Source organism: Eretmochelys imbricata, chromosome 2 (assembly GCF_965152235.1).
Source record: "Eretmochelys imbricata isolate rEreImb1 chromosome 2, rEreImb1.hap1, whole genome shotgun sequence".
Classification (NCBI taxonomy): Eukaryota; Metazoa; Chordata; order Testudines; family Cheloniidae; genus Eretmochelys; species Eretmochelys imbricata.
In genome coordinates this window covers 216,370,225-216,385,449 of record NC_135573.1, presented here as the reverse complement: position 1 = coordinate 216,385,449, position 15,225 = coordinate 216,370,225, and the positions used below count along the sequence as shown (strand labels likewise).

The window sequence follows — 15,225 nt, the reverse complement described above, 5'->3', positions numbered from 1 at the left end:
AGCAGCTGGGCATAAATTGGAGCAGTGCAGTGTGGGCAGATCCAAGAATGTGGAGAACCACAAAGATGGCGTAAAGGGATTTGGGGTTCTGGAGGGGGCACCAGGCTGGAGCAGGGGGTTGGGGTGTGGGAGGGGGTGAGGGCTCCAGCTGGGGGTGTGGGCTCTGGGGTGAGGCTGGGGATGAAGGGTGTGGGGTGTAGGAGGGGGCTCTGGGCTGGGGCCAAGGGGTTTGGAGTGTGGGAGAGGGCTCAGGGCTGGGGCAGGGGCTTGTGGTGCAGGAGGGGGTGAGGTTTGCAGGCTCCGGCCGGCGTTTACCTCAGGCCGCTCCCAGAAGCGGCCAGCATGTCCCTCTGGCTTGTAGGCCAATAGCTTCCATGATTTTTTGTTTATTGTCCGTGACTTGTCTGTGACATTTACTAAAAATAACCATGACAAAATCTTAACCTTATTCATATCCAGTTGACTTTAATGGGGCTCTAAGTGGGCTTAAGGTTTCAGTTGTTCAGATCAGCTTACAGAATTGAGGCCTATGGGACTCTTCCAGGGCAATGCAGATACTATGGTGATTGAGTGAGGTATAGGAACCTATGTAGAATGGAATAGAATCTCTGGTGGAGCAAGAAGTTGAACCCAGCTCCAAAGTCCCGGTTTGGTGCCATAACTACAAAATCATCCTTCCCCTGTTCCCATCTATAACCACCCAATGATATTATTAATCTAAATACTGATGTTGAATGAAATGTAATGAAGTACAAAGTTTTACAGACATTTATCTTAACTACAGTAATACTGTGCAGCACTTGATACGTAGTTCGTGCTAAACCCATTCAAAACAATCATTAATCAGATGCATTTTTTTTCTAGGGGTTAAAATACCTGCGAGGAAAAATCCCATAATGCTCACCACTAGCTACAAAGGCAAACGGCTCACCTTCACTTTTGAAAGACAATTCAAATTTTCTGCATGCCTGGATTTGGCCTTTGCACAGAATCAAAGTGTTGTGCAGCCACGCCGAGCCACCCCGCAGAGAGATATATGGCAAAAGCAGCCTCCCGATTTTAACCACAAATTCTATAAATCTTCCAGGCCTTCACGAAAACCAACAGAAAAGGAAGAACTGAAGAAGGCCAATAGCACAGAATCTGAGACTAAGCAACAGCTACCAAAGATAAAAACCAGCCAGTTCCACACTGCTTTGGAAAGGAAGAAAGAGTTGCCCAAGATTGTCACAAGGTTTCCACACGTGGGCTCATATGAAGTGGATATAATGTTTGTGAAGAATGGAAAATATAAGACTGGTGTCTACCAAGATCCCAAACCACATGATTTTAGGCAGGTAAGGTATGTAAGAGCATGCCATAGTGGTATGTCTACACAGCACTTTGAAGTGAGTGAGAACAAGCCCCCCAGCCAAGGTCAACAGACTTGGACTAGTGGGTTTCAAGTTACTGCTAATGTCTGGTGTGCGCTTTGAAGTTGCAGCTTAGGGTCTGAAGCCCACCTCTCTCCCTAGGCCTCAGAGCCTGAGTCACAACTTCAAAGCACTGTCTACACACCTATTCTTAGAATGCTAGCACATAAGAACATAAGAAACGGCTATGCTGGGTCAGACCAAAGGCCCATCTAGCCCAGTATCTTGTCTTCAACAGTGGCCAATGCAAATGACAGGTTGACCCAGGCTGGGAGGCTTGCTCCAAAATGCTGTGTAGACTTACTCCTAGACTATTTGAAGCAATTTCTCTCTCAGTAGCCATAAAATCCATGTTAATTAACTTATTAGGCCACTAGATAGACAAGGTGGTGAGGTAATATATTTTATTGGACCAGCCTCGGTTGGTGAGAGAGACAAGGTGAAGAAGAGTTGTGTGTAAGCTTCTCTCTCTCTCTCTCTCACTAGCAAAAGTTGGTCCATTAAAAGATATTACCTCACCCACCTTCTCTCCGACACCACTCACTACATAGGCCACTAGATGTCACTCTTGCAACAAAAACTTTGACCAAACCAGGCAGTTCAGTATTTAACATCTAGCTTTGCTGTAGGCAGCTGGATACAAGCTATAATTAAGAAAAAAATAGTCTCTGAAAAGCTTTTGGAAAGCACAGGGGTTCCCTGATGAATCTAGATTTTTGGAGCTCTCCATGAATTTTGCATAAGAGATTGAAATAAAAAAATATGAATATGACTAGTTCATGACTAATTCATTCCCCCGTACTTTATGATTTTTCCTCCTTCCTACTGGCTGCAATGTTTGGTCTCCAACAACAGTGCCTGAATTGTCCAAGTGACTGGAGGGGAAAGCTTACACTCACATTTATTATTTGTATTTATTATTTATTTGCATTAGAGTAGAATGGGGTGAAAATTTTCAACCAAAACTCCCTCCCCCCACCAAAAAAACCCACAAAAACACAGATTCAGGTCTACTGAAACATTTTGTGAATTCATGTCAATTTTGGCCAATTGCTTTCGTCAAAACAAAAAAAGAAAAGAATTTGGAAATGTAGAAATGAATCATTTCAGTTGTTCAGGCTAGATTCACCTAGAGATTGAGATGCCAATCACAAAACAGACATTGTGGTGGTGCGGATGACCTAAGGTCTATTCAAGTATTTTATACGAAGTGGAATAGCTTCAAAAAGCGAGATTAAGGCCTGGTCTACACTACAAAGTTTTGTCAGCATAGCTACATCAGCTAGGAATGTGGGAAAAAAACAACCAGGAAAAATAGAAGATTTCTATGGTGAAAAACAGCAACGTCCCCTCCCCCCTCCAAAACAAACTTTTAAACTTTTGTTATAATTCACAAAGAAACTAAAAAAAGCAGCATAGACTCTACTGTTTTCTTTTATAGGTCACATTTACCAGGAAAACAATAACTTTTCCCTACTTTCTTTCAGTCACAGCTATAACCCATGGCCAAATTCCTTTGCCAAATTGCTTTCATGGGAAGTTATCTTCCCTATTCTTTGTGTTTACTCAGATTACTTGAAAGCCGATTCTCAGGCCCATGTCTATACTAGGAGTATTTAAGCAATACTGGTCTCTTCTGCCAGCAAAGTGCTCCTAGTGTGGACACAACTATATTGGCAATGCTAGAATTTGTACCAGCATACCAAAAGCACTGCCCATGAGCAAAACAAGCTAGAATGGTGAAAACACAGCTGTGGCCAGTATAGCTGCATCTACAATAGGGGGCTTTGACCAACACAGTTGTGCTGGCAGAAGTCTGTAGTGTAGACCTGGCTTCAGTCCCTTCTTATTGGCAAAGGAAAATTGTCTAACTGAATGCTGTCTCAAGGGAAATCTCCTTGTGCTTCAACACCTTCATTCTACAGAAATCCTAGTAAAAAACTGATTTCCATTAATATCCACAAATCTAAACTTTTCTCCTTCAACTAAATACTTCAGAGAGGAAGGCTTTTTCTCACACCTCTGCCTCCCAGGCAAAACTCTGCCACTGACACAAAGAAAACACATTCACGCAGCGACTCTGACTCCAACCCTGCACTGAGAGTCAGCTCCTGCTAAGGACTAAATATCCTCAGCACCCATTGTCTTCAGAATCAGGCCCGGGGGAGAGATGATTCCCCACTCTAACAGTCTGAGCAATACAGTATTAAGCATCTAAGAGTATGTTTCGGTGCTTAATTTGTGCCAGTAAGCTTGCCAGGGCTGAGCCCCGGCACCTCTAGGGCTTGGCAGTTCACAGCCCTGGCACCATTGGGCTTGCTGCATCTGTTACAAATGTAAAAAAAAATTGCTTGAGCCCAGGCACCTCTTTTGTTACAAAGTAAGAACTGGTATGTTTACACAGTGGATGTGGGTAGGGGTGATTCCTAACTCAGGTAGACGTACACATGCTAATTCCACTCAAGTTAGTCGGCTCAAAATTATAGTGTGGCCTTGGCACCTGGGCACCTGGGCTAGCCACCTGAGTCTGTGCCCAGGGCTTTGTGGGGAATTGTTGTTTCTAGCTGGAGTCACTGCCTGTGTTGTCATGGCCATGCTGCTATTTTTAGTGCACTAACGGGAGCAGAGCTAGAGCATGTCTGTGTATCCATGCTGGGAATTGCTCTCCCAGCTGCTGTGTAGACATACCCCAATTGGCTAAACTTTATCATATCACCACAGTTGCAGCCAACTGGCAAACCAACTGCACAAGTCTAGTAAGCCCTAGAATATTCTTTTGGATAGTGATGCAAGTTTGAGAGATACGAAGGGCTTGCCTGCCTAGGGAATTTTACTGGCACAATTATACTGAAATAATCATATAAAATAAAAGTCTCCATAAAGACAAGCCCTTACAGTCTCAGTCCCAGGTTCTCCCCTGTGTCAGGGCTGCTTTGTGCATTGCCATCAGTGCAAAGCTGCCTTTAAGCCATGGCAGAATCACACCAGCATAAACTGGAAGAGATGTTTTAGTGGTTTAAAGCCACATTTGCAACCTGTTCTGCCGAGTTTTCCTAGGATCAGGATGGTTTAGGCCTTGTCCATTGATGTAGCTGCATGAGTTTGGGACTGAGGTAAGCAACACTAGTTTTTTTTTTTTTTTACACCAGTGCATCTGCATTAAAAATTTGCAGGGGTGTAGTGTTATTGGTCCCAAAGCCTCCAGTGTTGACAGGGTCTGAGACAAAAGAACAAGGTACAAAATTCAGAGGTGAAGTAAATGTTGATGCAGATTATGTGATCGTAAGTGGATGTAAATGGCTTTAATTTGGTGTCTTTTTTTACACACTAAAAGCCCAGTTACCCTCTCTTACAACACATGCCCGGGAGCCGCAGAGCCCGAGCGCAGCGAGGGAGGAGCCGGGAGGCGTGCGGGGGCTGGCACCCACATGCATCTCCTGCAGGAGCCCCGGGGGGGGGCGTGACTGCTCCCCACTAGCGGCGCTGCCACCTTTTGAAGGGCTGCTGCCCCCCCCCACCCCCCCGCGCGCTGTGCCGGCTCCTCCATGGCTGGGGCTTGACACCCCCGCAAGCCAACACTTTTTGGCGCCCCCAACCACTTGGCGCTCTAGGCGACCGCCTAGTTTGCATAGTGGTTACACCATGTAAGCAGGGCTGGTGCAACTCCCATTGAAATCAGTGGGAGTTGCACCCTGTAACTGAAGGCAGAATTGGGCCCCATAGGATTAGAAAGTGGGTGCCGCTAATAGAGTTTAAGGTCATACTCCTATTAGTAGCTTTTCCTGCTGTCCTCCATTCTGACCCACTGGTGTGTATATTATACTACATTCCATCAGTTCACAGTTTCACATCTGCTTTCATCAAATTACCAGCCTGTAGTTTACACTGCCATTTTGGTGACCTCTGAATTTGGCCCTGGGAGTATTTCTGCTGCACAAGCTCTCACCATTTCAGTTTTCACCGGTCCAGTTGACTAAGGCATAATGTCCCCATAACTTATACAGATCATTAACCCAGACCCCACTAAACCTGGTGATTACCAATTTTCTTCCAAAATACTGGATCACTCATTTGTAATCTGACCAGGACGTCACTGCCTAAACACGGGTACGTTTATATCCATTACAGCTTGTGGAGGTCTGCGAAAGTTGTGAATTTGGTTTTTGTTTCTATCTAAGGCCCTGGTGTACACAAAGTTAGGTCAATATAAGTCACCTTGCATCAACCCACTTGTGTACTCAAATTTGTCTCCGGCCAACATAAATATCCCATTACAGCGATGCTGTAAAATCATCTCCCTGAATGGCATAGAGACATGGTCAACCTACTGAAGTCAATCCAGTGCCAGGGTATAAACTGTGGTATAGACCTGTGTCTACCCTAACAGTCCTTCAGCAGCTGTCCCACAATGCCCCATTCCCTGCGACAGTGATTACTCTGATCATAATTATAAACTCCACTACCCAGGGGTCACTGAGACAAGAAGTTTACCCGCCCCCTTCCACACACTTTAAAGCCCTATGTCTTTTTTTTTTTAAATGTCTTTTCCTGATTGCCCACCTTGGCAAGCACACCTAGCAGCTCACCCTTTGTTGTGTGCAACTGCCCAGTCAACCATGCCAGCAATCCAACTGGAAACAGCAGGCTTCAACAAGGAAGTGTTCTTATTCCCTTTTTAGCATTGCCTTCCACAGAACTCCAAAATTAGGTGAAAGAGCTCACCCTAATGAAAGTCTCTTTTTCCTGCAGGCTTCTAAGTCCACTTTATTAATCTTGTCCTATGCACATGAGGACTCTGTTTGGAGAAAGGCTATTAATTCAGCCAAAAGCTGGTAACCATCAGCTACCTTTATTCCCTCTTGTTGCAAAATCCAGGACATTTTGTTTGTTTATTTTAAATCTTGTCTATTTTGAACCCAGAGTCCTTTTTTACTAAATACATCCTTTTGAATAAAGCATCTCTTTGAAGCTCATTGGCTGCTTTGTTCGAGCATTGTTTCTAGCAAGTCTTAGTTCTCCCGCCACAGGATTCCCTTAAACATACTCATTGGAGTACAGAGTAGAGCAGGGTAGGAAACAGTTTCCCATTCTTTGAGAAATTTTGAGATTGCCAATAATTTTCCAACCTGCACTGGGACAAAACTGAGATGTTTTAAAATTTGCCATGATCAGAAATCCCATCCTGGACCCGAGAAAGTTGTGTTGAAACTAATACATTTCTGCAAAAAGTTTTGGGTTTCAATGAACCAGTGTTCTTTTGTTGAAAAAAAACCATTTTGTCTGAAAAATCCCTGACCAGCTCTAGTACAAGATGTATAGTCACAATGCTCCTTAGGTCCACCAAATGGGGTTGAGGGAAGGTGATGCTAAGTACTCCCTCTGTACAGAGAGCTCGACATATTGACTCCAAGACATCCTCATCCTTCACTGTTTTAGGACCTGGATTCCCTTCTGTGGAAAACTGCTGCATTGCTATTATTAATTATACTGTGGTAGTGCTAAGGAGTCCCACTCATGGACCAGGATCCCATGGTGCTAGGTGCTGTACGAACAGAATATAAAGATGGTTCCTACCTCAGAGAGCTTATCTCTGGGCAACTAAGCTAATGACCAGATGTTTAGCTGGTGTAGTGCCATTGAAGTCAATGGCACTGTACCAGTTTAGCCAGCTGGAGATCTTTTAACCCTAAATCTTCTGTTTTATGAATTGAAAAGCCATTAAAACTATTTTGGATGTACTGGTATATCTTGTCCTTTGTCTAATTTCAGCACATAAGGGCTTCTCTGACTCTTGGTTTCAGTATGATAACACGTCTGACATTGCAATGTTCCCTTGTCTTGTGCAGTATGAAACTAATATACCAGACTTTGTGACAAGTTACCCCAGAGACCCTTTCAATTTAAAGTTCAAATCCCAGCATTTAAATGCAGGTAAGTCTTTGCTGACATGCAAACTCACTGTATGGTAGAAGTTAGCTATTGATGTGGTAACTTCAGGGGGTAGGAATAAGGCTGTGAGGTAAATGACCTTAGGGGAGGTTAAGTAGCCTCAAATGAAGCATAAGGCACTGAATGCCAATATGTCCGGACAATTAGTATACAAATTAAAGTTTATTCCCCTAGTTAACATATGTGACCTATCTCAAGACCTGACTCATGCACATCATCTCATTGTCTCAGAATACCTCATGAGGGCAGGGTTGGGTCCTCATCCTATATCACTGGATTGGGGGAGGGGAAGTAGCATTCATGCATGAAAGTAACAGCAGATGGATAAATTGCTTCTAGACACAGATTTACTGTTGATAGAAGTTCCTAAGTCAGCTAAATTTCACTGTTAGAGCCAGATTGTGCCTGGCCCATGTGAAAGTGTGTGGCAGTGGGAGAGGGCACAAGAGATCTTTGAATCACTTGCATGGCCTGCATAATGGACAGGCACAATTGCAGTCCCTGCCTTTGGGGGAGCACATGAACCCATCCTTCTCCTCCACCCTGCAGGGGCATCCGCAACCCCAGAGTGCAGTGAGGAAGCAGGGCCAAGGCCTCTCTACTCCTCAATACCAGCCCTCTGAAGGAGGCCTGTCCAGAAGGGGTGCAAGCTGACTCCCTGGAGATGGATAGCTGCAGGTGCGCTTGCCTGCATGCGGGGAAGTTCAGGGAGGAATTCCCCAGGGGCAGTGCAGCTCCACAAGCTCCTAATGCAGGGCCATAATTACATGGCACAGCTGAGGCTTAGAATTTGAGATTTGAACTCAATTATGTGCTCTTCCTTATGCAGACTCTGCCCAGAGTTCGCTTGTGCTATCTTATATTAAGCAGATGGAACATGGGAAGAGTGCTCTTATTGTAATTGCCATAGCTCTCAAGTCACACATTTCTTGTCAACAATTACACAATAGTTCTGGCCACCATATATATATATACACCCTGTATAATAAAACATTAATATCATCAAACATTTACAGCAATGGGACGGGCAGGGAGTTCACAAGGGTTATAAATTTTTCACGTACTCCTCTTTCTGGGACACTCCCAAACTTCCATCTGCTTACAGCTCTCCAAACCCTAATGATCCTAGAGCTCCTGGTGATAGTGATTTAGGGTATAACTCCAGAGCACAGACTGCCTGTTTTATAGCTGCTAGCATGTTGTTTACTTAACTTCTTTAGTTCATGGACTTCAGCCATTGAAAGACAAGCAAAAGGACACCAAGGGGAGATTCATTACATACAAGCCTCATGAATGCAAATGGGAATCCAGGCTAATCCTGCCAAAGAACCCTTGGCCACCAAAGTCTGCTTCATTTACGGTTAGTTGAACCCTGAGCCAAGCTCCCTGCCTCTCTGTTGGACTCCAATGGGCTTCAGATCAGGCCCTTATGGACTTTGTGGATAGTTTTGATGCAGCTAATGAGGGCACCAGGCTGCTGGAGAGTTTAGGAGACTTAGTAGATGGATTGCTGGGTTCTCCCCTGTCCCTGGATGTAGTTTGTACCTGGTAGGGGGGTTAGGTGTGGGACTCCCACTGATCATGGTGGGAGTTGGAAGGATAAATTTCTTGGGGCTGCTTTGAAAATTAAGCCCTTAATGTTAAGAACATAAGAATGGCCATACTGGGTCAGACCAAAGGTCCATCCAGCTCAGTATCCTGTCTACTGAAAATGGCCAATGCCAGGCGCCCCAGAGGGAGTGAACCTAACAGATAATGATCAAGTGATCTCTCTCCTGCCATCCATCTCCACCCTCTGACAAACAGAGGCTAGAGACACCATTCCTTACCTATCCTGGCTAATAGCCATTAATGGACTTAACCTCCATGAATTTAAATTAAATTAAAGTTAAATTGTACAATACAGCACATGGCAAAGGCACATACCCTTACATCTTCAAACTGCCGGGGGGACCATGTGGAAGAAAGTTCATTACTGGGGTGGGGGTAGGTGTCATATTCCCTGTGCAAGACATTGACTATTTCCGAAGGTGTGGGGGAGGGCGGGGGGGGGGGAGGGAATGATATTGGGATGGCTTACAAACATAAACCAAGCGCTTAAAACTAAAATGTCTCTAAACATAAAAGGATCTTTGCTCCCAGTGCATGCACTTAACTCCCATTAGTGTTAATGGAGAATGTATTGAACACGGATATTGTATGGGTAGCAGATGCTCCAAGTTATGAAGTTGTCCTCTTGTGTAATGATGAGAGACATCAGATCATCTGTACCAAATCTATTTGCAGCAATAGTTTTGCTATTTAAAAGTAATACCTGTAATATTTGCACAAGCAAATAAGGTGATGGCACATACAAATGTGCCTAAATACACATTTGGATGGCCTATTCCCTGATTCAGATGTGTAAGCATGTCTGAGATTCTGGTTCTTCAGCCCTCCCATCAAAGACCATAGGAGCATTCTCCTGTCCTGTGTGTCATTTAATTGCTCCAATTTATTTTTACTATTCTATTCCTAGAGACACAGAAGGCGACGTGGTGCCCACACGGCGTTCCTAGATCGTGTGGATGAAAAGCTACGTACAATATGGCAGGAGGAAGTAGGTGGTGATGTTGTACTGTTCCCTATGGTGCCAACCCAGTGTCTGCTTCGGGCCACATGACGGTTGCTTGTGCAGGGGGTAGCTATGATACAATTATTTGTTTCTCAAGGAGGCAGGGAGTGGTGGTGCTGCCAAAAGCAGTTCATACCTCAGCAGGGGGCGTGGCAGGGCAGAGTGAAGGGAGGTTAAACACAATAGATACAGACTCCTCCTGGGGGATGGAGAGGGGAGCTGCAGAAATCCTCAGGTGTTCGCTTTAGAATGTGGGATGTGCTCAGACCGGGACTGATACCGATAGTTACAATCTCAACCCTCTGCACAATGGCAGAGGAAGGGAACAACAAGGGTCACTGGTGACTGAGCTCGTGGTAATGCCCTGGGAGAATTTGAAGTGCCGTGGAAGATGATATGTCTGTTGCTGTCCTACACGGGCATGATGTCTCCATCCATTAATATGCAGGCAGTGCACCTCCTCCCCTCTTGCAGCGGCTCTCAGATCCATGACTGCGTGGTTAAAAAGCAGAGCTGGGTGACCTGCTGATTAAAGCAGGAGATGTATGATGAGTCACTCTTTTTCAGATGCAGAGTCATCTTCTGCCAAATTGCATTTTTATATTTCTCGCCAGAATATGATTCAGAAGAGCTGCTCTTGGTGACTAGCGAGCTGCTGAAATGAGCTTTGCTTACATACGTGCATTCCAAACTGACAATGAGACTCAAATCCAAAACCACTGCCAGGCACCTCTTTAAATAGAGGGCACCTTTCTAGGGAAAGTTTTTAGTATTTTTATCTGATGTTGATTTTGTGATTAACTCAATTTAAATTCTTTTTTACTCTGTATTTGGGGTGGAAATTCACCCCAATGCTGGGGGCCTGCAAAGCCCACATCCCATTTATGCCCTTAACATGGGTCTTACATAGTGCATAAAGCCTTATCCTATCCCGCTGAACAGAAGTGAATTTCACCCTGGTGTACTAGCCTTCCCATATTTGCCCTTGCAATCTTCTAAAGCCAGAGCCACTCTAACCTGGTGCTGTGCTGAATAAAGTGTCAGAAATGTTGGTGGGAGCTATCCTGCTAATGCTGTTCCCTGCAGTCTCAGTGCTTCATTGATTCTCTGAAGTGCCCAAATGGCAGCCCGTGTGCTTAGCTCCACGTTCATTTTTGTCCTGATCAGTTAGGGCAGCAACACAGCACTTAAAAAAAAAAATCTATCTCCTGAGATATTTCTCCTAGCACGCCTCTCCTGCTGTGTTCCCAGTCTGCGGATCTTTTACGAGTCCTCTCCAGGTTGTTTTCAAGCCACCTGTGTCCAACTGGTAGGCCCCCTGGGAGGAATAGAACATTCCAACAAATACTTTGAATGCAATGCCTTGGTGTTCCCACATAACTGTGATCACTAACATTTCAAAAGCAAATGTTTGATCTTTCAGCAGGTGCAATCATGGAATCATAGAAATGTTGGACTGGAAGTGACCTCAGTAGGTCCTCTAGTCCAGTCCCCTGCACTGAAGCTGGACTAAGTATTATCTAGAACATCCCTGACGAGGTGTTTGGCTTACCTGGCCTTAAGAACCTCCAGTGATGTGGATTCCACAACCTCCTTACGTAATTAGTTTCAGTGCTTAACTACCCTGACGGGAAGCTTTTTCCTAATGTCTAACCTACATCTCTCTTGCTGCAATTTAAGCCCGTTATTTCTTGCCCCATCCTCAGTGGATAGGGAGAACAATTTATTAACCTCTTTATAACAGGCTTTTATGTCCTTGAAACATGCCCTCTCTCAGTTTTCACTTCTCCAGATTAAACAAAGCCATTTTTTCACCTTTTCCTCATTGGTCATGTTTTCTAGACCTTTAATCATTTTTGTTGCTCTCCTCTGGATGTTCTCCAATTTATCCACATTTTTCACAAAGCATGGTGCCCAGAACTGGACACAGTACTCCAGTTGAGGCCTAATCAATGATGAGTAGAGTGGAAGAATTACTTCTTGTGCCTTTATTACTACACTCTTGCTAAAACAGCCCAGAATGATGTTCACTTTCTTTGCAACAGTGTTACATTTTTGAATCATATTTAGTTTGTGATGCACTACAAAACTTAGATGCTTTTCTGCAGAACTCCTTTTTAGGCAGTCATTTCTCACTTTTTATTTGTGCATTTGATTATTCTTTCCTACATTCAGTACTTTGCATTTTGCCTTATTGAATTTCATCCAAGTTATAGCAGATCAGTTTCTCCAGTTTGTCAAAATCATTTTGAATTCTAATCCTATCCTCCAAAGCACTTACAACCCCTCCCAGCTTGGTATTATCCACAAACTTTATAAGTGTACTCTCCATGCCATTTGTCATAAATATAAAGGGAAGGGTAAACACCTTTAAAATCCCTCCTGGCCAGAGGAAAAACCCTTTCACCTGTAAAGGGTTAAGAAGCTAAGACAACCTCGCTGGCACCTGACCAAAATGACCAATGAGGAGACAAGATACTTTCAAAGCTGGGGGGAAGGGAGAAACAAAGGGTTCTCTCTGTCTGTGTTGTCTTTTGCTGGGACCAGAGCAGGAATGCAGGTCAGAACTCCTGTAAAGGGTTAATAAGCAATCTAGTTAGATATGCGTTAGATTCTGTTTTGTTTAAATGGCTGATAAAATAAGTTGTGCTGAATGGAATGTATATTCCTGTTTTTGTGTCTTTTTGTAACTTAAGGTTTTGCCTAGAGGGATTCTCTATGTTTTGAATCTGAATACCCTGTAAGGTATTTACCATCCTGATTTTACAGAGGTGATTCTTTTACTTTTTCTTTAATTAAAATTCTTCTTTTTCATTGTTCTTAAGATCCAAGGGTTTGGGTCTGTGTTCACCTATGCAAATTGGTGAGGATTTTTATCAAGCCTTCCCCAGGAAAGGGGGTGTAGGGCTTGGGGGGATTTTAGGGGGGAAAGACGTTTCCAAGTGGGCTCTTTTCCTGTTATTTTTGTTAGACGTTTGGTGGTGGCAGCAATAAGGTCCAGGGACAAAAGGTAAAATAGTTTGTACCTTGGGGAAGTTTTAACCCAAGCTGGTAAAAATAAGCTTAGGGGGTTTTCATGCAGGTCCCCACATCTGTACCCTAGAGTTCAGAGTGGGGAAGGAACCTTGACACCATTATCCAAATCATTTTTGAAGATATTGAATAGAACCAGATCCATGACAGATTCCTGCAGGACCCAACTCAATATGCCCTTCCAGTTTGAACCAGTGATAACTACTCTCTGGTGTGGTTTTCCAAGCAGTTGTGCACCCACCTCTTAGTAGGTTCATATAGGCTATATTTCCATGGTTTGCTTATGATAAGATCATGTTAGACAGTATCAAAAACCTGACTAAAGTCGAGATATAGCACATCTACTCTTTTTTCCCATCCTCCACAAGGTTTGTTACCCTGTCAAAGAAGGATATTAGGTTGGTTTGACATAATATGCTCTTGACAAATCCATGTTGACTGTTACTTATCTTAATGTCTTCTAGGTGCTTACAAATTGATTGTTTGATTATTTGCTGCATTATCTATTGCTCCATATTTGTGCCAAAGGTACCTAAGTCAAGCTGACTGGTCTACGATTCTCAAGTTGTCCTTATTTTTCCTTTTTATAGATCAATCCTTTGTAAATATTCTGTTCACACTTTGCTTTCAATTCCATGGGGTCTATTAAAAACCCACTGCAGCCTGATATTGTAGATTGCACTAAAGGAGAATGTCTTAATTTCACAGGCATGCCAGCCCAAATAGCAGGAAGAGGAAAAAGCAATGCAGTGGAAGTTCTCTAGCAGGACCCAAGTCAATGCACCAAGTCCAGCTCTGTGAAATGTATAAACCTCATCAAATCCTGTGAAAGATACTACTGGTGCTTCGCTGCATTTCTTGTATGTCCTCTTGTGTCAGATCTCAAATCTTTGAGAACTCCAACCTGGAATAACTAATGAGGGCCACATCCTGAGCTGTTGTAAATTGGTATAGATAGCTTCATTGACTGAGGATCTGGAATATCTTTAACACAATGCAGCAAGCATAACTTTACATTTATACCGGTATAAAATGGAAACCCTTAATCTACTAGAGTTTTGCTAAGTTTTGTGTCTTATGATCTTTATAACTGAACAAGGGAACTCTCTCCCTTATGGAGTTTTTATTCCTGAAGGAATGAAGTGGTAACTATGACTTTCTCATCCCTAAGAATATCTTTTTATTTTTCTTTCTCCTTCCTGCCCCTCAGTCTCTTCCCCTTCTCACTAACCCACATTCCCCACATAGTTACTTCCCCCGCTTTCCCAGAAAATCCACTCCCTCTTCTCTCTATCTAGACTTCCCCTTTTTTACTTCCTCTCCGAGTTATTCTACTTTTTTCTCCATCATTTTATATGAAGGAAGGGAAGAGTGAAAGGGGATGAAGCAAGAGAGCACCACATTCCCTCTTGGTCTCTGCTTAATGGCACTCAATAGACTCACAGTCTACAGTTTATTCTCCTGAGGGCTGTAATACTTTAGTCTAAGCCTGGATTTTGGGTTTAGTGTGCGGGTGATGGGTGGTGTTGGTAGTCTGTGATTCACAGGAGGTCAGACTGGATGGTCTGGCCTTAAGCTCTTTGACTGTCTCTTTGATTCCTGATGAGAGCCAGAATGCCTAGTGGTAACTTATCTTCTGCAGCCCTCTCCCAAGCGAAGAGCTTGGGAACAATGCCCTGTCCCAGTGTGATTCCACAATCCCTTCCTCTCCTCCCTCACTGAGAGAGTGGAAGTTTTGGCACTGACTCCAATGGGAGCAGAATCAAGCCATGAGAATTGGATAGTGTGAGGGGGATTCAATTCTTGTTGAAGCTGGTGATCGGCACCTCAGAGGGTCAGGCTCTTCGACTGGGAATTTCTGATGGTCGGGGCTTGTCTTTTAAAAAGACTAAGGCCCCAGAAGTACAATTGCAGCAACCTATAAATAACACTGTGTGACAATATCCATTTGTCACATACCCCGCTTGAAATACTCTGGAGGCAGTGGTGTGGAATGTTGTAATACTTGAAGATTTGTGAGTTAGGTAAAATACTTAATAAAAAAAAAAAAAAAAGGGCAAAGTGACCTAGATGGATTCCACTGGGGTTCCAGCTGAAAAATTCTAACTTCTCTTTTAAACCAGCTGTCACGGTTCAGGGCAACTGCACCTGTATTCCCTCTCTGCATTCAGCAAGGACACACGCCCTAGGCAGTCAGCTCTTCAGCTGTCATCTCTC

At 43.8% G+C, this 15,225-nt stretch overlaps 1 protein-coding gene across 1 annotated transcript; it reads left to right on the top strand.

The window, feature by feature from the left end:
- The first annotated feature begins 896 nt into the window (after window positions 1–896).
- C2H7orf78 (chromosome 2 C7orf78 homolog) lies at window positions 897–10,023 on the top strand. Its single transcript, XM_077808746.1, has 4 exons — window positions 897–1,337; window positions 7,259–7,343; window positions 8,582–8,721; window positions 9,880–10,023. Exons 1-4 carry the CDS (start codon window positions 897–899, stop codon window positions 10,021–10,023), a joined length of 810 nt encoding a protein of 269 aa, XP_077664872.1.
- The last annotated feature ends 5,202 nt before the right edge of the window (window positions 10,024–15,225 follow it).

Bases quoted from the DNA above. Each gene is read 5' to 3' on its own strand.
- C2H7orf78 (XM_077808746.1), top strand. From the start codon at position 897: ATGCTCACCACTAGCTACAAAGGCAAACGGCTCACCTTCACTTTTGAA. The intron at 1,338-7,258 runs GTAAGGTATGTA...TGTCTTGTGCAG, and splicing joins AACCACATGATTTTAGGCAG to TATGAAACTAATATACCAGA. The intron at 8,722-9,879 runs GTTAGTTGAACC...TTCTATTCCTAG, and splicing joins CAAAGTCTGCTTCATTTACG to AGACACAGAAGGCGACGTGG.